Below are 21,932 nucleotides of genomic sequence, written 5' to 3'. Positions count from 1 at the left end.
GGCCAATCAATCTCTTCCTCTTTCAGGGCCTTCAGTTCTCATTGTCTGGAAAACTCCTTTTCACTTTTTGTCTGAGTAATTTACTGAACCTTTGGATCTCAGCATTCCCAAATTCTCAATCTAATTTAATTCTTACTGTCACGTTTTTCCACCGTACTCTACTATTCTGCTATGGTACCTATGACAATTTGTGATTTCTACCTAAATTTATATATTTTTGTCAATGTGTGTTTAATGCCTCTCCCTCCACTCTCAGTTCCCTGGGCAGGGACCATACCCGTCATGTCTACCACTTGTTTTCCATGGTCTAGAACTTAGTAGGCAAGCAACAAACATTTCTGAAATAACTGAGTGCGTGATGGGGTTCGGAAGCCCATTGAGAGAAGTCGTCAAGGAGGCAGAAGCGCGCTCTTTGGGGGTGCGAGCATTTTTGTCTAGGGTACAAGGGAGCTGAGGTTGAAGATTTCGGTCACCTTCGGGGCCAGGCTGTGTTCACTCGAATTAGCACGTGCGGAACGCTGTTCTGGGGGTGCTGGTGGCTGGCGGGACCACCACGTCACCCCGCGGCAGGCACGCGGCGCAGACAGGGGGCGGGGCGGCCATAGAGAAGGCGGCGGCTGAGCGAGCGGCCGGATGCGGTCACCATAGAGACGGGGCCTGACAGCGAGCGGAAGAGGAAGGAGCCGGCTGGGCTGTGAGGTGGCAGCGGCTGCAGCGGCGGAGCCGGCGCCACGACCGGGCACTGGGGTCTGTTCCCCCTTTCCCGCCCTTCCCCACGCCAGGGGCGTCTGGGGCGCCGCTTCGGAGGACCGGAGCAGGTCCCAGCCCCACGCCCCCGCCCCCGCTCCCCGGGTCCGGGCTGGCCGCGGCGCCACGCCCCGGCCGCCCGTTATCTGCCCGCCGCGGCTCCCGGCCGGTCTGCAGGGGCCTCCCTCTGTGGGCCTCGGGGTGTCCCCCGTTGTCCTGCTCCCACTGACGCAGGCAGGGCTTTTTCCCCCACTGACGGGTCTGAGAACGGGGTCTTCGCCCTCCTCTCCTCGCCGGGACCTCCATTCCCGCCGCCCGAGTCTCCCTGCCCCTCTTGACAGCTCCATGACGCAGCCAGTTTTATTTCTGTTGTGAGACTAATGGCTAAAACTCGCTTTGGGCTTTCTTTCTAGGACTAGAATTGGTCTTTGATTGCTGAGAGGTAGACAGGGGTGCTGGGTTTGACAACGGCCGCACCCGAAGCCAGCCGAGCCTCTGTGTGCCTTCACAGGATCTGTGCGTCGTCGTTAGCTGCCTCTTGGGGTTTGGTTTCGGTACCTGGGGCCCTGGTAAAAGCAGACACCGAATCGCTCTTACACGGCCAGAGTTACTGTCATTTGCCTCTCGTCTCTTAGAGGATGGTAGGCAGCACCAGCCTCTCAGCAACTGGGATTCAGAGAAGACTGCCCTGCGAAATGGCTCTATCAGCCATTGTGCTCCTCTGAGAGGCTCTCAGTGCTGAGTCACCACATCCATCCACCTCATTTAGGTGGGCAGAGCTGTGCCCCAGGCCAGTGGCTCCTGACCACTCTTGACTAGGAGGAGGGGTTACTCTAGCCGAATGTTTCCTTAACTCTAGAATAGAGTAGGAAGGCCCTGACTCCGTCCCTGTGCCGGCCTTCAGCAGCCAGTCAGCAGCCCTTTCAGTAAACTGAGAAACGTGCCCCTAGACAGGCGCTCTTTGGAGTTGTGTTCGTCTAGCTGAGGGCTGTTGTTTTGATGGAGTCTGTGCTTTCCCCCAACCCTGTCTTTATTAGCGGCTGCTGTCTCTTGGCATAGATCCAGTCTACAGATGTATGGAGTCCTTTTTGGGTTAGGCTTGGCAGGATTGAGTTTTGTTTCCTCCCGTTTTTATTGGAAGACAGACCATAATCTCATTAGTGGGTTTAATTGATTCTAATATTTATTACCATTTGGACTGAGAGTCAGATCTTGCCCCTTGAAAACTGAAGACCAGGCAGATGTTTCCTGGGGATGTTGGGCCTGGAAGCAAACACGCCTTGTTCTTTTGTTGACCTCATTGACCCCAGGTTCCCTGGTTAAAACTGGCCTGGTACCCAGTAGCCCACTGATCAATCCTTGAGGCTGTGCCCTCCGGGGCATGCACTTGACAGGGCCCACCATCATGCGACTGAGCTCCCTTTTGGCTCTGCTGCGACCAGCACTGCCCCTCATCCTAGGACTGTCTCTGGGGTGCAGCCTGAGCCTCTTGAGGGTTTCCTGGACCCAGGGTGAGGGAGAAGATCCCTGTGTAGAGGCTGTGGGGGAACCAGGAGGGCCACAGAATCCAGACTCGAGAACTCGGCTCGACCAAAGTGATGAAGACTTCAAACCCCGGATTGTCCCCTACTACAGGGATCCCAACAAGCCCTATAAGAAGGTGCTCAGGTGAGAGCTATGTGTGTGCATAGTTCCCAGACCCCTGTTTAGCGTTGCACTAAATGCTTGCTTCTGCCTTCACTGGTATTCATTGTTGGCTACTTGGAGCATTCTTTGCATTATTATCTGTCATGGTTTGTTCAAATGTTTTCCTCTTCCTCAGGTCTGAGAAAGTCTCATCCACTGGTGTTAAATTAATGTTTGGATGCGCTTGCACAGGGCAGGAATTGGATCTAACCCATCTAATCCATCCTTGGTAGACCTCTCTCCAAATCAGTTCCAGTGTCAGCTACTCAGCAGATGCTCCCTCCGGTAGCTCATTAATGTTGATGAGGAGGTTTCTCCCTTCTCTTTTCTCAACTCCAACTCACTAATTCCTAGGGGGATGTATATGCTGGACAAGCTGGGTTCCTAAAGATTAGGGAGTTGACCTTTGGCACGCTGGTCTCTCCGCAGGACCCGGTACATCCAGACAGAGCTGGGCTCTCGTGAGCGGTTGCTGGTGGCTGTCCTGACCTCCCGGGCCACACTGTCCACTCTGGCTGTGGCTGTGAACCGCACGGTGGCCCACCACTTCCCTCGGTTACTCTACTTCACTGGGCAGCGAGGGGCCCGGACTCCTGCAGGGATGCAGGTGATATCTCATGGGGACGAGCGACCAGCCTGGCTCATGTCAGAGACCCTGCGCCATCTTCACACACACTTTGGGGCCGACTACGACTGGTTCTTCATCATGCAGGATGACACATATGTGCAGGCCCCCCGCCTGGCAGCCCTTGCTGGCCACCTCAGCATCAACCAGGACCTGTACTTGGGCCGGACAGAGGAGTTCATTGGTGCAGGAGAGCAGGCCCGGTACTGCCACGGCGGCTTTGGCTACTTGTTGTCCCGGAGTCTCCTGCTTCGACTGCGGCCACATCTTGATGGCTGCCGAGGAGACATTCTCAGTGCCCGTCCTGATGAGTGGCTTGGCCGCTGCCTCATTGATTCTCTGGGCATTGGCTGCGTCTCACAGCACCAGGTGACAGCCCTTTCAAGTTAATCCTGGTCCCCAACAAGTTAGGGGTGACTGAGTGATTGTCCTCCGGGCTGGGTGCTGCTGGCTCTTTCCCAGCAGCACCTTGGGGCTGTGTTTTCCTGTTCCCCGCCCCTGATCGCCCCTCTGGCTCTCCCTTGCTCCCCTCTGGCAGTCTTAGAACTCTGGGGCCATCAAAGGTGGCATCTTGCCAGGGACCCTCTGAGAAGTGAGAAATGTCCCCTACTGACCAGTCCCCCTCTCCTCTGGCCCCCTGCCCTCTGCCTCTTCCCTGATACAGGCACAGTTGTGAATGATCTGGGAATGTCCTAGAGAGCCACCCTGTTTGTTGGAGAAGAGGGGACGATCCCAGAGGGGGCCCATCCTCCCAGACCAGAGTATTGGGAGCATTTGCTGGCTCACTGCTTTTATTCCCTTGAGAAACAGTGGGGTTCTTTGCAGAGGGAATAGGGCATCCTTAGTTGCCTATTTAACTTACTCTTTTCCAAAATCCAGTGGTGAGAGTGAGGCCACGATTGAGGGGACACTGGAATGAGCTCCTGTCCCCCCCCCCACCCCAGTTCCACAGCACTGGCAGTAATAGGTGTGAATGCGAGGGGGGGTTAAAGGCGGTTGAGATGGGCACCCTTCCCTGTGGGGCATTGATTGGTATCCTTGGTCCCTCTAGGGGCAGCAGTATCGCTCATTTGAACTGGCCAAAAATAGGGACCCTGAGAAGGAGGGGAGCTCGGCTTTCCTGAATGCTTTTGCGGTGCACCCTGTCTCCGAGGGAACCCTCATGTACCGGCTCCACAAACGCTTCAGTGCCTTGGAGCTGGAGCGGGCGTACAGTGAAATAGAACAACTGCAGGTGAGCCAGGGGACCAGGGTTGGAGATGAGAGGGAGCTTCAGGGTCCAGGTGCACAGTGAGTGGAGAGGGAGGCTGAGCAAGGTAGAAAGAGGCTGACCATACCTAAATTTGAAACAACTCCAGGGAGAAGGGGCTCTTGGGGGTCTAGTTCAATCATACAACAATCAAAGCTCCTGGCATGACTTGCATGCACTTAAAAGGGCTTGCAGGTGAATTCTGAGGATCCGGGCTTGATAGAGCGTTTAGAATAGTTTTAACTTCTTTCCAGTAGAGTCTTTCCACCGAAGAGGCAAAAGCCCAGAAGTCCTTGAACTTCTAGCATTCTCTTTAAAAAGTCCAAAGGTAGAAGAATTGTCTAGTTGATTGTGGGGACTGTCAGGGGTGGAATACAGTTGAAAATAAAGGTCCCTTTATGAAGAGGATATGAGTACTTTGGGCATGGAAGAGAAAGGCTGCCGAGCTGTGTTTCAGGATGCTCTAACCTCCACGAAAGCACATTTCCCACCTCCTCCTTCTCACAGCAATTGTGTAAGGTGGGTATGATTCTTATGCCTTCTGCATCTTACAGGTAAAGAATGTAAAGTACAGGGAATTAAATGATAAGCCGACGGGCATCTCACTAAGTGTTGATGGAATCAGGACAGACCTCAGAACCCAGGACACCGGAGCTGGGTAGGGTGCTGACTACCTAGATGGCATTAACCGTGCGTCCCTCCCACCCTAGGCTCAGATCCGGAACCTGACTGCACTGACCCCAGAGGGGGAGGCAGGGCTGAGCTGGCCCATTGGGCTCCCTGCCCCTTTTACAGCGCACTCTCGTTTTGAGGTGCTGGGCTGGGACTACTTCACAGAGCAGCACACCTTCTCCTGCGCAGACGGGGCCCCCAAGTGCCCGCTGCAGGGGGCCAGCAGGGCAGATGTGGGTGACGCCGTGGAGACTGCTTTGGAGCAGCTGAATCGGCGTTATCAGCCCCGCCTGCGCTTCCAGAAGCAGCGGCTGCTCAATGGCTACCGGCGCTTCGATCCAGCGCGGGGCATGGAGTATACCCTGGACCTGCTGCTGGAGGCCGTGACACAGCGAGGGCACCGGCGGGCCCTGGCCCGCAGGGTCAGCCTGCTGCGGCCGCTGAGCCGGGTGGAAATCCTCCCTATGCCCTACGTCACTGAGGCCACCCGAGTGCAGCTGGTGCTGCCGCTGCTGGTGGCCGAAGCTGCTGCGGCCCCTGCCTTCCTCGAGGCCTTTGCAGCCAGTGTCCTGGAGCCACGAGAACATGCGTTGCTCACCTTGTTGCTGGTCTATGGGCCTCGGGAAGGTGGCCGAGGGGCCCCAGACCCATTTCTTGGGGTGAAGGCAGCAGCGGCTGAGTTGGAACGACGGTACCCTGGGACGAGGCTGGCCTGGCTCGCCGTGCGAGCGGAGGCCCCTTCCCAGGTGCGGCTCATGGACGTGGTCTCTAAGAAGCACCCGGTGGACACGCTCTTCTTCCTCACTACCGTGTGGACCAGGCCCGGGCCCGAAGTCCTCAACCGCTGCCGCATGAATGCCATCTCTGGCTGGCAGGCCTTCTTCCCAGTCCATTTCCAGGAGTTCAACCCTGCCCTGGCACCACAGAGATCTCCCCCAGGGCCCCCGGGGGCTGGCCCTGACCCCCCGTCCCCTCCTGGAGGTGACCCTTCCCGGGCGGCTCCCTGTAGGGGGCAGGTTTGACCGACAGGCTTCTGCAGAGGGCTGCTTCTACAATGCTGACTACCTGGCGGCCCGAGCCCGGCTGGCTGGTGAACTGGCAGGCCAGGAAGAGGAGGAAGCCCTGGAGGGGCTGGAGGTGATGGATGTTTTCCTCCGGTTCTCAGGGCTCCACCTTTTCCGGGCCGTGGAGCCAGGGCTGGTGCAGAAGTTCTCCCTGCGCGACTGCAGCCCTCGGCTCAGCGAGGAACTGTACCACCGCTGCCGCCTTAGCAACCTGGAGGGGCTGGGGGGCCGCGCCCAGCTCGCCATGGCTCTGTTTGAGCAGGAGCAGGCCAACAGCACCTAGCACAGCCCGGGGCCCTGCACCTCCACACATTTCCACCTTGGCCCTGTGAAGGCAAGGCAAGATGGATGGACAGATGGAGAGCTTATTGCTGTATTTTTTTTAATAAGAAAATGTTATTAAAAGTGTCTTCTGCCAGACTGTTTTTAGGTCTAGGGAAAATGTAGTGAGAAGACTCTGAAGAAGGGGGTGGGCGTTTCCCAGAGGGACCCAGTGCCCTTCCCTCCCCAGTCATCAGTGACCACACAGCTGCTATCGGACGAATGACCTTTAATCCAGTCCCCACCTCACCCACCAGGCATCAGGAGTGGTGGCAGAGCCCCAGGTGACAGGGCAGGGGCCCAGAGGCCCATGGTGGCGGTGGCACTCATTCACAGGGCTCCTAGGTGTTACGCACGACCAGCGACTGCTCCAGCTCCTGCCTGCGCTGCTGGATCTGTAGAGAAACAGGAGCAGGAGCAGGGTTACGTGTTGCTGGTGAGTGACAGGACAGGCCCCCACCTGCCCTGGAGGAGCATCTGGGAGCAGGGAAGGCTCCCTTGTGGTGAAGGGGAGGGTGGAGTGGCTGGTGAGGCTGAGAAGGGAGGTTTCTACTGGAGTAAGTGGGGGAGGCTGGAGGTATCGGGGGCCCTCCACACCTTGCAGTAGAAGTAGCGGCTGACGGCTTCCTGGGACCAGGGCTGGTGGTAGAACTCGGCCCGGCGCTCCTCCTCAGGGTTGCCTGCCACATCTGTCATTACCTGGGAGGGAGCAGTGGGGTCAGCCCTGAGCCCAGAGCCCCTCCAGCCCCTGTGTACCACGTTCACGGTCTTCCCAATATGCTTGTCTTCCATCCAGTGCTCCCTGAGTCCCCTTCACCTTGAGGTCCCGGCTCTGGGAGCGGAGGAGGTCTTGGATGTAGCCTTTGGGGTCTCTGGAGAAGCTTAGCATGAAGTCCCTCTGGATCTTGAGCTGGTTTATGGACTCAATCGTCTCATGGATCTACAGGTAGAAAGACAGATCCTTTCACCTGGCAGTGCTGATGTGGGAGAGGAGGGGAGTGGGCAAGAGGTGGGAGGGGTTTGCTGCTGTTCCTTTGAAGAGCAGCCCCTCAAGCCCCCGAGGCCTCTGCAGTCCCAGGGAAGGGGGTGGGGGGGCCGAGCTCCAAGTAGCTCACCTCCCCTTCAGAGGCCCATGTTCTTGTCTGTTTTGTCTGTACTTTTGTCATTTGGGGGTTGATGTCCCACTCCAGCTCTGGGCTGTGGCCCCACCTTACTGTCCAGAGCACTGATCTCCTGCTGGTTGGCTGTGGACAGGAGGAAGCTGCTCATCTGTCCCTTCAGCGGCTCCTCCACCTCCACGTCAATGTCATAGCACGCTGTCTTCTTCTGGTCCGACGGGTCCACGCTGCCAGGGAAGTCCAGCCCTTGGTGTCTAGCTGCCCCGCCACAAGAGGCCAAGGGCCAGAAGCCACAGGGAGGGAGGGGCCTGGGGGTGGGAAGATGGGACAAGGAGGGCGGGACCACAATGATTCCCTGTTCTGAGGAGCAGGCTGGGGCCTCACCTGATAACGTGGTTGATGACAATTGGGTCAGGGGGCAAGAGCAGAGCTGTGAGGCGCTGGGGGATCTCAGAAAACTTCAGCCTCGGACAATCAAAAATCTGAAGTAGGAGAGAGAGATCACTGTTCTGTGCTTGAAAAGAGCATACTTTCCATTCTGAAAAGGCCACAAGAAGCCAGGAACAAGTCTAATTCCTCAGTGCCTGTGGGGCTGGGCGAGGGTGGCTGTGAGTAGTGGAGCGCTGACAAGGAGGTGGGTGGGCGCCACGCAGAGGTTGAGAGCACAGGCCCTGGGTCGGCTGGCCTGAGTATAAACCCTCCTTCCACCACTCTCTGTGAGACCCTGAGCAACTTGCTTAACATCTCAGGTCTCAGTTTCTTCCTCTAGAAAGGGGATGATAATAGGACCTATCTCACGGGGTTGCTGTGAAAATTGAATGAGTCGGCACATACAAAGTGCTTGGCACGTGGTAAGCGCTCAATAAACATTGACTCTGATTTTCACTACTCAGGTGTATCTGCTGTATTTCTTTAAAAGTTATTATTAATCATGGTCTCTGGTAGAGTTTTGTCAAGTCACTTCCACAGCAATTTGATTTTCCTAACTGCCCAGTGGATTAGATGGGACAGGTTTGTTATCACTGTATTGTATAGCTAAGGAATAAGGCTCAAGATAGCTAAGTAATTTACCTAAAGTCTGGACCCAGGACTAGAACCCAAGGATCTTAACTCCTAGTGCCAAGAATATGTTCCCAAAAGCTGTTGGCTCAGTAGGGTTCCAGGTCTAGTCTGGGGAGGCTGAAATGGATGGGCTGTGCACAGAGCTATGCCATGGTACAGCCTGGACTAGAACCCTGGTCTCTGGCTCCAAGACCATGAGTCTCTACCATTTCTGATACCAGGAATCACGGAGGGAGGGATGGGGTTACCTTAGTAACCAGTAATTCTGCCAGCTCCCCATGGGGTTCGGGAGGGAGGGTACCTGCTGGAAATACTTGTCCCCATTGATGTATTCCTTGTCGTGCGAGTCCTGCAGCCTGTTGGTCTTCACGTACTGCCACAGGGCCTGGACGATGGCTGAGCGGCTCTGTGTGTGCAACCCCAGCAGCCGGGCCAGGCGGGGGTCCAGTTTGAATTGAGGAGGCTGGGAAAATTAAATAGAGAGAGGAAAGAGCTCAGGGCCAGAAGGCTCGGGACTAGGGGAATGTGGTGGTTGGGTTCCTGGGAAACATGCTTCCGGAGAAGATGGGATAGGGAGGAGAATGGGGTGACTCACGATGTGCACCTTTGAGGCCGAGGCCCACCCTGTCTAGGGGGAAGGGAATGGGGGTGCGGAGGGCCTCCTGTGGTGTCTGGGGCGGGGTGGGGAGGCACGGACCTGGTAGTCCAGCATGAGGAGCAGCGTGCAGCGCACACTCAGGTCCCCTGGCCTCTTCACCTGGAACCCATCTGTCTCCTGTGTTGTGGGCGTCCGGTGCCACTGTCCAGGGGACAAGAGCTGGGTCACCTCACAGGCCCATCTGGGCTGGTGGGGCCTGGGGCTCTAGGGTGGTCCCTGAGCCAGATCTATGCAGCTGATAGGACTGAGGTCTAGGTTCTTCCAGGATTGTGGTCTGTGAAAGGGTGGCAATTCAAGGGCAGGAGGGGTTGGGGTCTTACCTCCACGAGGTGGTTGTCAGGTCCATAAAGGTCTTTGTCCAGCTCAATGACCAAACTCTTGAAGAAAGAAGAGAACTTCCGCTTCTGCTTGCTGGGCTGTGGGAGAGGAATGGACCGTGGGGGCAGAACAGGGACTGTGGGGGCAGGATGAGTTGGGAGTGGGTGGGGCTGGTTGGGTAGGGCAGCACAGTTAGAAGCAGGCCTCCACAGCAAAATGTCTCTCTAGACCACCCACCCCTGGCCAGGGCTGACTCCCTAACCCTAGTGAAATGTTCTGTCCTCAGCTCAGCCCATACCCACCCCAGGACACCTGGAGAGACCTGGGCCAGGACGTACGTCATCCAGGAGCTTCCCCTCCACCCGCAGCTCCCAGGAGGCAATGCTGCCATCAGAATCCTCAGCATCGGGCTTCGCAGGGTTAAAAGTATTGGAGATATAAAGACGCAGCTTCCGCTTTTGCTGTAGAAATAAAGAGTGTAGTACAGAGCCAAGACTGTGTGCTCCCGCCCCCAGGACAACCCCGCTTCTCCATTCTGGGAGTAAGACTTAGTGTCCTTCTCCTGCCCCTAAACAAAGGCACCTTCATCGGCCTCTTCAGAGCCTCCTGGATGTCCACCCGCTTCCGCATGATGGTTTGATCCAGTTTTCTCTCAAACGCCAGGAGGTCCATGTAAGCCTGGGACTCTGGGACCAGCTCTCGGATCTGGAAGAGGAGGAGGAAGGCAGGGAACCAAGGACTCAGCCAGTCTTGCAGGTGGAATGTGTGTGTGCCATGGGGTCCCAGGGCACAAACAGTGTGGCAGGAGCTGGCTAGTTCAGGGTGCAGAACTTTGAGAGCTCGAAAGAGACTCTCCCCAGGACTCCACATCCAGCATTAAGGGCCTTGTTTGTAGGGATAAAACTGCTCCTGCTAGGGAGATTCACGCATTCCATCACTAGGGGAGGCCGGAGCAACCATGCAGCCCAGCAGGCACTAGGGCTTCACCTCCTCATCTTGTCCTTTCCCTTGTCACATGGCCTCTGGACTTCCCTTGGGTGTCTGCAAAGTGGCTAGGACCCTGAGGTCCCTGAGACATGGAAAGTTGCCACTTGCTCCAACTGATGTCTCAATCATGCTATCTCCGTACCCAGCTCAGCCTGGGTCCGCTTATGATGCCCGGGCCTTTGGCCAGCTTCTGTTCCCTCAGTCCCCCTGCCAGCTGGTGATCCCCTAGCTCTTGTCCCCTCTTTGTCCCACGCCTTTACGTCTTCAGACCTCTGGAACTCAGTCTACTGCCCCCAGGCCCAGTATCCTACCCTGTATGGCTCCACTTCTTCCCTCCCCCCACCCCCTCCCTCTGGCCTGGGGAGCCTCACTTCTTAATTAGCTTTTTAAACAAAAAGTGAAAGTGACTGGGACGCTGGAGCTCTGCTCCTGAGGGGGGGGGGAGGTGGCCAGGGTGGTGGGGAGGGGGGAAGGAGGGCGGAGCAGCAAAGGGTGGGGGGTGGGCTGGGGGCTGCTGTGAAAGGCACTCACCCTTTGAGGGAGGATTTTGTCAGCCATCTTCCTCCTCTTGGCACTGTACATTTTTTAAAGAAAAAACCAGGTTACCATGGCGACAGATCTGGGAGTAACGAGGCCACCTGCTAAATTATCCTGACATCTCAGCCCGCCTGGCTGGGGTTCCCACAGCCCACTCGTCTGCCCAACCAAGGGGCTATGATGTGGTGTGTTGCACTGGCACTCTGTCCTCTCACGAGGAGCAGAGGTGACCCCGTCCTTTCTGTAGCCTGGGAGCCCCTTTCTGCTCCACCACATCCTCAGGGCCAGAGAAATTAGACTCTGAAGGGGCTAGGGGTAGGGGAGCTGCAGAAGCAAGCGTTTGAGGAAAGCTGGGAAGGGGAGAGGACAGAGGAAAGGGAAGAAGGATTCTGAGGATTTTCCTTTTCTGCTAAGCAGGGGTGCATGTTCAAGGAGGCCTGAGCTCAGAGGAAGGGGAGCAGCCCCGGTGCCTCATCCCTGGAGCAGGAAGTGATGGTGTGAAGCTGCTGAGGACTCGCACCCCTGCCCTGCCTGGGCTTGGAAGGCGACACTGGTGGGCAAGGAATGCTCATGCCCTTGGACCACTTGCCAACAGGGCCCAGGGACACACCCATAGGTATTCAGAGAGTGGGTATGGATGTTCTCCTGTGGGTGTGGCAGTGGGCTGGACCTGGGGTGGCAACTGAGACTTGGACTCTTCTTGATCCACTAGCCGCTTCTGACTCCCAAAAGCACCCCAGAAAATCCTTGGCGGGTAGAAATAAGGACCCATCCTAGAGGATGGCTGCATACTGCCCCCGTGTGGTGTTCTCAACCACTGCCCCCTACCTGCCCAAAAATCTATTCTAAGGCTAGGCAAGCAGTTTTCTGAAAGGTCTGATTTGTTTTGAACCAATTATCTATGTGAAATTTTCCATTTATACAATGTAAATCAGAGACTTTTTTTTTTACTGTATTAAAATAATGACTCACTGCGAAACAATTCATTGTGGGATTCCTATAAATGGTAAATTTCCCTTGATATGTAAAAAATATTTAATAATGAGCTAAAATCCATATTGCACCTTTTATAGGACTCCATCTGGTGTGCAAAGGGAAGCATGTGTGTTTGGCTAAATAGTGAAACCCAAAGAGATATCTCTCTTGCCAGGCACCAGCATGGGCTTTTGGGGTGCCACCAGCTGGCTCAGACAAGGAAATCGGCTGGCCCCTGGTGGTTTGGGGGCAGACCTGGTCCAGAGGACAGACTGTGGCAGCTCTTCAAGCTTTGAGTGCCTAAGAATCACCTGAGAGCACAACGGGGCAGAAATTGCCCACCCACAGGGCAAATTCCCAGGCTCCACCCACCTGGCCAGAGATTCAGATTTAGCTGGAGTGGGGCTTTTAAACAGTCAAGCCAGGGGATTCCGAGGAAGGCACACTGGACAACCACGCTTTAAGAAACACAGCCTCTAAAGCTCTGCTCTCTGTCCTAATGTCAGCCCTGCCTCCACCCCAAAGACTGAAGCATCACCCAAACCTGGGGACAAGGGGTGGAGAGAGGGACAGAGCAGGTGGCGAGGAGAAGGGCGCGACGGCCGCAGCCTGTCTCTACGGTGGGCACACAAAGGAACCAGACCAGTGCCCCCTCAGCCCCCCTCCCCAGAGGGTATCCCACCCAAGACGACTCGTTCCCTGATGATCATTCTCCCTTCTTCCAATCCCGCTCGTCGCCCACCCCGTCCCTGCGGGTCCTGCGGTCCGCCCCCTCCGCGCTGGGCCCCACTTACCTGCGGCTCCGCGCGGGGGCGGTGGGCACCGGCTGGCCCTGGCTCTGGGCCTGGCTCTGGCCGGGCGGGGGCGCTGCTCGCTTGCGGGCGGGCTCCATGCCCGCGGGGGCCAGGCCGGGTCGCACGGCGGGGCTGCCCATGTACGGGGAGCCCGGGGGGCCCATGGGCGCCCCCTGGTGGGGCATCCGGGCTCCAGACGGCATCCCGGGGCGCTGGGGAGGCGGGGGTGAAGCAGAAAGAGGCGCCCGCCGGTCGCACCAGGGCCCCGGCTCCAGGCGCGGTGAGCTGCGTCTCCCGCACCCCAAGCCCCCGGACCCGTGACCCTGATGCCGACGGCGTGAGCGAGGGGTGGGAGGGGCAGGGGCGCCGGAACCGCGCGGCTTTGGCGGAGGGGGCTTTGCGTCTCGCTGCAGGAAGCTAACTGAAGCCAGGCAACTGCACAGGGCATTGCCAGCCTCGGATTTGCGGAAGGTGCCGCGAAAATGAATATTAATGGCGCCTTTCAACCTTTTCAAAGGATGTTCACATCCACACGCTCTTCAGCAAGACAGACTGAGCGGGTCCTTCCATCCCCACTTGACAGATGAGGCAACCGCGGCTCAAGGAGAAAAGCAACCTAGCCAAGGTCATGCAGCAACTCCTGGTGAAGGCAGCACTGAGCGGCTGTTTCCTGAGGGGACAGGGTCTTTGCTCTCTGCTGCTTCATTTCATTTAGGGGCTGAGCTCCCTGCTGGGACTTCTGCCGCCCCTCTTTCCATTCCCTGCTTCCCAGTCCATTTCCTGGGCTGTCCTGCCCTTGCACTCACCCTTTCCATCTCAACCCACTCTTCTCCCTGGGCCCCTGCTTTTGATCTCTCAGCTCCAATCCTCACCCCCTTCCTCTGATTCCAATACTCCACAGGCAGGGGCTTTGCTGACTTGGCCAACCCCCACAATTTGCTCCCAAGGTGAAGGCTGGATGTGGGGCTGGAGGCCACCTGAGAGGCTGAGGTCAGACTTCACCAGGATTCTGTGATGGTGTCAGGGGAGCTCCACTGGAGGTGGGCTGTTCAGAGGGCTTGGGTAGCTCAAAAGCAGCAGCATTTCCTCTTATTAAGGGGAGCACTTCATCTCTCCCTTTTTGTCCTCCTGGATTACCAGAGATGGTCGCATCCTCCAGACCGCCTCACTTCCCACCCCACCCAGTGAGGTCAGAAGTCAGGGCTCAAAGAGGGCCCAGGAGAGGGAGATGAGGTAGGTGATTCCCTCACCACTACTGGGGTGCTCAGATGGGAGGTAGATGACGTCAAATTCATCCAGTGAAGTATCCCACAGACTTTAAAACCCCACCTGTCCAGATTCCAGAAGAGGGGCTGGGGAGGGCCAGAGGGGCTGTAAAGTGGAGGCTGGGTGGATGTCTCCCTGGGACAAGGAGAGCAGGAAGGAGATTAGGGAGTGAGGGTTGCAGACCCTGTGCCCCTGTTACCATTTAAGTATGACTCACTTCAACCCCAGGAGTGCAGCTGCTCCCAGGAACAAGGAGGAGCCCTAACCCCGAGCTTGGTGAATTCCTTCTAACTGCCAACTCTCCCTCATGCCCTGCACTGTGTCTAACCCTAACCCCCAGCCAGCCAGCTGTCTCCGCCCATCGCCTCCACAGTGAAACCTGCCTGTCCTGTGTCTGCCTCCCCCGCCCCACCTGACCCTGTCACTCACACCTCCAGGGTGGTGGCCCAGAATAGAGCCCCAGCTGGCCATTCCCCACCAGCACAAATGGGGTACTGGGAGTGGGGCAGTGGGGCTCACAGCCACCCAAGAACTGAAGCTCTAAGTTGGCCAAATAAAAAATCCACATGTATAGCCCCTCTTCTTCCTAGATGGGCCTTTTCAAAGGGACTCCCCAAGCAGCAAGGTTAGGACTGGTCACTAGGCTGACCGACATGGGGACCACTTGGAAGTTAGCCCAGAGATCCTTGGGGGCTGGAGGACAGGCTGCCTCAGGGAAGCCCCTTTCCCCATCAGCTGTTCTACCATTTCACAAGGCCAGTGGTACTCACTGATCTGTTGAATAGGCCCTGAGAGGGAAGCTTCCAAAGCCTCAGAGAACTATGCCAGCTACCAGGGTTCAGTGACCCCCAAGAAGGGCCAAGATTCTAGGGACTCTGGCCTCCCTGACTGAGAACGTGCCTTCCTCAGGGGTCGCAACCAAATTTGGCCATAGTAAACCTGACTGTTTGCTTTATACCACCAGCACCCAGCCCAAGTCCTGGAGCCCCTGCCTCTCCCATTCCACTGTCCTCCACAGCCTTTCCAACCTGATTCCATTCCCTCAGGTCCCCTGGGCTCCCTGAGGCTCCATGTGGGCCTTCTTGTGGCCGGATGGTGCTGCCCTGTCCCTTGGTCTCTAGGCCTCACATCTTTGACTCCAGCCCTTCCTTCACACCTTTGCAGCATTAAGGACATCAGCTTCTGGTGGCTGAGTCAGCCAAGGGATCCTCAGACCCCTTAACTTGGGGTCTGCCCCTAGAGAGGGCCCCTCTCTGGCCCTGAAGGCAGAGGCCATCAGCGAAGCCCCAGAGCCCTCCTGCTGGGATGCAGAGGTTGTTCAGACAGAGAGCTTCCCGCTCACAGGGACTCCAGGGTCACCTGCTCCTTGCTCCTGAGACACAGAGAGTCACTATCCCAGCGGATGAACAGTCAGCCCAGCCCAGCGATGCCATGTCCCCCACCCCCACCCCCAGGGCAGGGGTAACACCTGGGCCCACAAGGAAAAGAACAGAAGACAACACGTCTGGTACGGGGGGAACCCCCACTTGGCGGGGTACAATCCCCAAGTCCCACCCCCAGCCCCTGACAAGAACCCATGCAAACGCCTCCCTTCCCCGCCCGGGCACCCATCCCCGGCCAGCCGCCTGACGACGTGTTCGGGTGCCAGGGCGCCGGCACAGTCCCAGGGCTGGGCCGCGGGCCGTGGCGCCCCTGCTAGAGGAGTGGGAGAGCGGGAGCCCCCTCTCGGCCCCTCCCGATCATCCCTCCATTCAGCCCGAGCCAGCTCGCTCACCCTCCCCCGCTAACTTTCCCCCACTCACCACCCCATGGACCAGAAACTCAAAAAGTTTGCTTTTCGTGGCTTTGCGCGCCCCTCCGGCAACTTCGTCCGCGGCCATCGGGGTGGGCTCAGCGGCTCCTCTCACTCTCTCTCTCTCTTCCTCTTTCTTTCCCTTTTCTGCCTTTTTTTTTCCTCCAACTCTCCCCTCTGAGTCCTGCTGGGCTCTCTCACACTTCTACTCGAGCGGAGTGGGGAGGGGGCCCCTTCAGGGCTGCCCTGACGGCCCACGGCCCACGCCGCCGCCGCCCGCCCGCCGCCGCCGCCGCCGCCGCCGCCGCCGCGGCTGCCGCATTCCTGCACTGATAAGACAGAAATAGTCCGGCGGCCCGGGGTCTGCCTGTTGACTCGGCGGGGACAGAAAAGCCTGCCTTTCCAAGCCTCGCTGGCCAAACAGCGCAGATAAGCGGCGAGGCACGCCGGCGAGCCCGGCTCCCGGGCACTGGGCAGCGGCACTGCAGCCGGAGGCCGCCCGAGGGCCGCGGGGAGGCGGCGCGGGAGGGGACGCGAGGGGAGGCGGCTGGGGGCTCGCCGGCCACCCGGCCTCTCGCCACAAATAGTTTCTCGGTTAGGGAATTCGCCGGCAGGGCCAGGCAAGGAACAGTCAGTTCCAACTTTGCCCCCAAGTGGCTCCTGCTGCATTTCTGAGGCCCTTTCCCCAGAGACCTGGCAGGCCAAGTAGGGAAACATTCGCTGGAAGGAATCCGGGGGGGAGCCGGAGCCCGGAGGAGGCCTTTCTCCTGCACTGGGGCAGCAGTGGTGGGTGTGCCCCGGGAGGCGGTGTCCCCCTGCGTCCACAGATGTGTGCTCCCTTGTCTCACCCGCCGTGTGTGTCTGCACCCTTGTGTGGGCACGGCTCGGTGGCTGTGGGTGTGGATGTTTATGTGCGTGCACAGACAAATGCCTTCTCTGTGTGCCTCCCTCCACGAGAGCCTCTAATGCGTGCGCGCGCGTGCGGGTGCGTGTGTGGCAGGACACCGTCTGTGTCGTCCAGCTCTGTGCGAGTCTATTTCGGGGTATGTGAGTCTTTGTCTCTATGTGAGAAAGTGAGGGCAATAGGGGAAGTATTTCCGAAAGAGGGAGGTGGATCGGGCTCATGAGAACAGGAAGAGAACGTGTGGGAGAAGGCAAGGAGCTGGGTGGACGGATGAGTGGAGAGAGTGAGGCAAGCAGGACCTGACCGCTTTGGAATGGGGTGTGGGGTGGGGGTAGGGGACCCAGAGGAGCTGGGGCGCTGAGTATGGTAGGGCCATACCTCAAGACTCAGAGAAAGAAGGGATAGGGGTGGGGCTATGAGGGAGCCCCAGAAGAGGTGGTGATGAGGGAGCTGGCTGGGTGAAGGAGGGACAGGAAACAGGAGGGGCAAATCCTGAGATTCCCCAGGCTGAGAGCCCTGGCCCCTCCCATGCACCGGAGGCCACACCCCTCTCTCCTCCTTCAGGAGGAAGAGCCCCGGGGCTTCGGCACTACCCAGGGTCAAGTTTATAGTCCTCCTGGGGCTGCACTGTCAGTTTCCAGGTGCGGGTGGGGCAATGCCTGGGGGAATTTGTTGGAAATTTTATTTGAAGTTAGATACTGAAGACCCAGCATTACACTGGCGGGTCCTGACCCTCAACCCTTCAGAATGGGAGTGTTCTGGCATGGGAGTCTTTTGCCTGCAGTCTGATTTCCTTGGGCCTTCTTGTGCTTCTGGCTGTCACTGTCCACTTAAGTGCCCACTGTCAAGCCCCTGAAAGGCCAGAGAGGGCATGTGGTCCAGGATGCCCCTCACCTACCACCAGCTTAGTAGGGGAACTAGAGATCCCCTTCCTACCAAATCTCTACCTGGGCTTACCCCTCGACCCACGCACGCAGAGACTGGGCCCTGGTCGGGTGGGAATGGGTGGGTGTTTGCCACAGGCCATGAAGGTGGCTGCTGGTAATCTGGGGAGGTGATCTCTCCAATTCGTCTGCTAACCTCCAAACCCCTCACTCTTTCCCATTTCTAAGCCTCTGTTCCCACTCTTCTTTTGCCTGGAATCCCTCTGCTGCTCCCCTGCCTGTCCCTATCACAATTACTCTTTAAAGAGCTCAGGTCCCTCCTCCTCCAGCAAGACTTCCCTGGTCCCACACCTGTGCACAGATCTTTGTGTTCTCTTCAATGTCCATTGCCATCTACCTTGGGCCATGAACTGACACTTTACTAATGTCTCATGTGTCCTGCATTTCATCTGTGTTAGGTTTGCTGCAAGCCCCCTGAAGTCTGGGGTGGGTCTTAAGTCCCACTCTCCCCCTATGCCTGCACATAGGCACTGGCCATGACCAATGCCTTGCAACTGCCCAAAGCTCAGTATGCCAGTGGACAGAGCTCATACTCTGCCACTTACCTGAAGGTGTGAGTCACCATGGGCACCCCTCCTATGGATGCTTCTAGCATGGACATGCTAAACCACAGGCTGTGGAGGTTCTGGGGGCCTGGAGCAAGGGCAGGTACCTCTAGGTTTTATGTAAAGCTCAGAGATCTCAACTCTTGGAGAGGCCTTTTGGGAAAAGACAACAGTAGAGGAGGTGGAAGGGCCCAGTGGGAACACCCAGCATTTGTGAGGGGACTGGTCTTGGTGGTGGAGGAGATTGCAGGAGGTGGTTAGGCCAAGGGTTCTGGTGGTCCCCAGTTGAGTATCACTCAGGTTCATAGATAATACCCTCCTGGGCCACCCCAGGCCCAGGGCCACCCCCTGCAGTCCCCTCTCCCAGAGGCACCTTACACAGGCACAGACAGATACATAGTGCATACATGTCTCCCAGGCACATACACCAATGCAAACGCCAGAGGGACAAGGAGCTACGTGGATTTGCACACACAGGCACAACCTGACCACCTCCTCATCCCTCTCACAAGGCCCCTGCCAGCAGACACATTTGCATGCAGGTTTTACACGGGCGACCCTAGGTGTGCAGACACCGGGGAGCCTTCAGACCAGAAAGCAGAGGCGCCAGTGTGAGTCCTGGGCAAGACTCACATCTCACAAAGGCCAGGATCCCTAACGGCTCAGCCCCAGAACGGCGCTCAGCAGTGCCACGCCGCCGGCTCCTGCCGGGTGGGAAGGAAGCCAGGGGAAAGCCCCGAGTCCAGCGGGCAGGGGGCCTTCCTCCTGGCCTGACTGGGCCCTGAACCCCGGCGGACCGGCCCAGGCCGCGCTCCGGGCAGGCCGTGCGCGTGTCCGGGCAGAGGGCGGCCGCCCGGAGCCGGAGTCCCCCCTGCCGTCCCCCCATCTCTCCTTCCCTCGCCGAAGCACCACCAGCACCAAATGGCAAAGCGCCTCTCCCCGCGCAGGGAGAGATGCGCCGCGACCGGCGGGACGGGCTCGGCGGCCCCCCTCAGCCGCGCCCGAGCGGGCGGCGGCCCGGCGCTGGGGGCACGTCCCGGCCCGCGGCCGCCCTCCCTCGCCCTCGCCCGCCCGGGAACCCGGCAGCGGCGGGAGCCGGGTCGGAGCCGGCCAGGGCATGCGCACTACGGCCTCCCTCCCTGTGAAGGTCAGCCCAGGGCCTAGCTGCAGGACTCAAAGGCGGCGGGGGGAGGAGGAGGAGGGAGGAGGGATGCAGAGGAGACTTAACTCCTTCCCTGCGGGAAGATGGCCATCGAGGCTGGGCCCGGAACCCGGAGTCCCACCCTCCCGCCTTCGCCTTCGGTGGAGGTCCCGTGGCGGAGACCCAGATGGGGTGCGGGGGGAGGAGGGGGAAGAGGGAGGGAGAATGGAAGAAGGAGGCTAGGAGAGGAGGGAAGCCGAGAAGGGGAAAGGGAGGAAGGGAGGGAGGAACAAAGGAAACCAGACTGAAGAGAGAGACCTCTTTCTGCTGCCCCCTTCCCCCTATATCCCCAACAATAATGCTTTCCTTAGTGGAATGAAATTACCATTAAGGATTGGGGCACATGCGTGTAAGTGTGTGAATGTGTGTGTGTGAGAGAGACAGAGAGTGAGAGAGTGAGAGAGTGACAGAGAGACAGAGAGAGAGGGAGAGAATGAAGTGAGACCGCCCGGAGCTTTCAGGCTGAGGACTCCGGATTCTAGCCCATCCCTACACCCAGTCCCCACTTTCCCCTCTGGTCACGAAACCCCAGGGCATGCCAGGGGGCCCAGAGGCAGCTGTGACCCAGCCTACCTGCCTGGCTCAAGTCCTAATCCCCCAGAGAACCCTGGTTAGATCTTGGGGCCAGGCCCAGTCCCCAGAGATGGGTGAAAGGGAGTCTGCACCTTAAGCCCCACCTCTAGCATGGGGTGTCCTCCAGCCAGCAGATAGGACGTTGGCAGACCAGACCAGCGGCATGGTGGCACAGCCCTCCCCCTCCTCCTGGGAACCCCCACTGCTCTTTCCAGGCCAGAGCAGTACTGGATATCTCCCTCTTTGTGCAAGAATGTTTCTGCACCCAGGACATCCTCTGCTGCTATCAAGGGAGCTGTCTGTCTATGTGTGACTTCATCTTTCTGTGTCAGTTTTGCAAACACACCCAAGAGACACAAAATGGATAGAAAGAAGCAAGAAAAAGAAAGAAAGAAAAAATTGGATGCCAAAATCATTGTGTGACCTTGGGCAAGTCACTGTACCTCCCTGCCCCTCAGGCAGTGAAGATCCGGGTCTCTGGGGCCCAGAGGGAAGGCCCATTTTGGATTCATAGCCGGTGTTCTCTCACTCCTCTCATGGCCACCATTAATCAGGTGCTCTCTAGTAGCAGTCCGTGCCAACAGCTTGTGGTGCTGTGCACAAAACGAGCCACATTGATGAGGATGGGCTCCATCTGTGGGGTGGTGTTTATAGGGGATCCTGCCCCAGTGCGCTCCCACAGCCTAGGTGGGGTTCAACACAGGGTATGGCTCTGCCTGGGGGCGGGGCGGCAGGTAGGGGTCCCACAGAATCATCTTTGCTCCCCATCCATCTTCCCCTGGACCAACACCGGCCTGTCTGGCTAGACTCAGGGGCAAAAGCAAGAGAGATCCGTGGCCTCAGGACTGTCAAGACTCCAAGTAGAAGCGAGCCTCTCCCTTTTTTCCTCCGGGGGCGTAAGTGCCTACCTCACTCCACCAGGCTGGGGAAACTCGCCCGTGTCCCCCAGCACCCCCTGTCTGGCTGCAGCCATCCCTCTTGCCCTGCTTATGCCCCGAAGCTCCCAGACCCTAGCCACCCTCTTTCTTGGCAGACAGGAGCCCCATCCCAGCAGTTCTGATTCTCTCCTCTTTTCCCCACAGTTCAGTGCTCCCTCCTGACCAGTGCCAGGATAACCTCCTGTGGCCAACATCCCACCCGCCACCCCAGGAAGCTTCTGAGGCATCAGCTACTGCTCTGACCAGGTGGTCAGAGGGATTTCTGCGAACCACTACATTTTGAGGTCAGGGATGTCAACTGCGTGAGGAAAACTGAATTTTAAAAATCCATCTACATTTCCTTAAATAATTTTGGGGGGAAATTAAGCCACATGGCAGAGGGAAGTCAGATGTATAGATAAAACAGCCATGGAAACAACACGTCGGCCTGGTCTCCCAGATGTCCGCAGCTCTATTAGGAGGCAGGGCTGAGTCCTGCTCATAGGATCTGAAAGGGCACTTTCTACTGCATTGACAGGACCCACAGGAGCTCTGCCCCTCCCCTCCTAGCTTGCTGCCTCTCTGCCCTGGGGGCCCCTGCCTTGCTGCCATCATGCTGTTCACCCCAACTCAACTGAGTCAGACGCCAAGGAACACTAGGACTCCCCTCAACTCGTGCGTGCACTGTCGGCTCCGCAAAGCCCTGTTACTTCCCTCTTCTGCTGCCGTCTCCCACCACCCTGGCCCTTCTCTGTGTGGTCTGGCATAAGTAAAATTCCCCGGACAGTCATTTCTGTGAATATCCCTTTTGTCTTCCTGTGACAGAAGCTGGGCTCCCCCCTGAGGGACCGCTCCCCTGAAACCCTCCATGCGGTGGCAGTACTTTCCCCAGAGCCCTCCTGCTACTGGCCTCGAGGCGGGGTAGGGACCCTCCTCGCCCCTGGCTGCTGCTTCCAGACCCCTGGCTTTGCATCTTA

The 21,932-nt window shown here is 57.9% G+C and overlaps 2 protein-coding genes across 8 annotated transcripts in view; one reads left to right on the top strand and one right to left on the bottom strand.

The window, feature by feature from the left end:
* Positions 1-669: 669 nt before the first annotated feature.
* On the top strand, positions 670-6,461 carry CHPF2 (chondroitin polymerizing factor 2). The gene is given in 6 exon segments (XM_032483103.1): positions 670-818; positions 1,161-2,415; positions 2,863-3,427; positions 4,110-4,292; positions 5,018-5,980; positions 5,982-6,461. Coding segments are annotated over 5 exon segments (2,343 nt in total). The 5' UTR covers positions 670-818; positions 1,161-2,128; the 3' UTR covers positions 6,327-6,461.
* A 115-nt stretch (positions 6,462-6,576) lies between these two features.
* The window catches only part of SMARCD3 (SWI/SNF related, matrix associated, actin dependent regulator of chromatin, subfamily d, member 3), a 31,535-nt gene continuing 16,179 nt past the window's right edge, over positions 6,577-21,932 (bottom strand). Inside the window, exons 1-13 of one of the 7 annotated variants that reach the window (XM_032483104.1) lie at positions 15,882-16,475; positions 12,814-13,025; positions 11,039-11,081; positions 10,103-10,225; positions 9,843-9,981; positions 9,523-9,656; positions 9,242-9,343; positions 8,846-9,007; positions 7,867-7,964; positions 7,574-7,709; positions 7,182-7,304; positions 6,962-7,063; positions 6,577-6,759 (exon numbers count right to left, since the gene is read on the bottom strand). In XM_032483104.1, coding sequence (XP_032338995.1) covers positions 6,706-6,759; positions 6,962-7,063; positions 7,182-7,304; positions 7,574-7,709; positions 7,867-7,964; positions 8,846-9,007; positions 9,242-9,343; positions 9,523-9,656; positions 9,843-9,981; positions 10,103-10,225; positions 11,039-11,081; positions 12,814-13,025; positions 15,882-15,959 — 1,506 coding nt within the window. In that variant the 5' untranslated portion in view covers positions 15,960-16,475 and the 3' untranslated portion in view covers positions 6,577-6,705. Of the gene's footprint in view, positions 6,760-6,961; positions 7,064-7,181; positions 7,305-7,573; positions 7,710-7,866; positions 7,965-8,845; positions 9,008-9,241; positions 9,344-9,522; positions 9,657-9,822; positions 9,982-10,102; positions 10,226-11,038; positions 11,082-12,813; positions 13,026-15,881; positions 16,476-21,932 lie in introns of those variants that run through there. The other 6 variants (XM_032483105.1, XM_032483107.1, XM_032483106.1 and 3 more) reach the window with 6 other exon arrangements.

Source organism: Camelus ferus, chromosome 7, assembly GCF_009834535.1.
Source record: "Camelus ferus isolate YT-003-E chromosome 7, BCGSAC_Cfer_1.0, whole genome shotgun sequence".
NCBI lineage: Eukaryota > Metazoa > Chordata > Mammalia > Artiodactyla > Camelidae > Camelus > Camelus ferus.
Note: the sequence above shows the minus strand (reverse complement) of the source record. Positions and strands in the feature narration are given on the sequence as shown.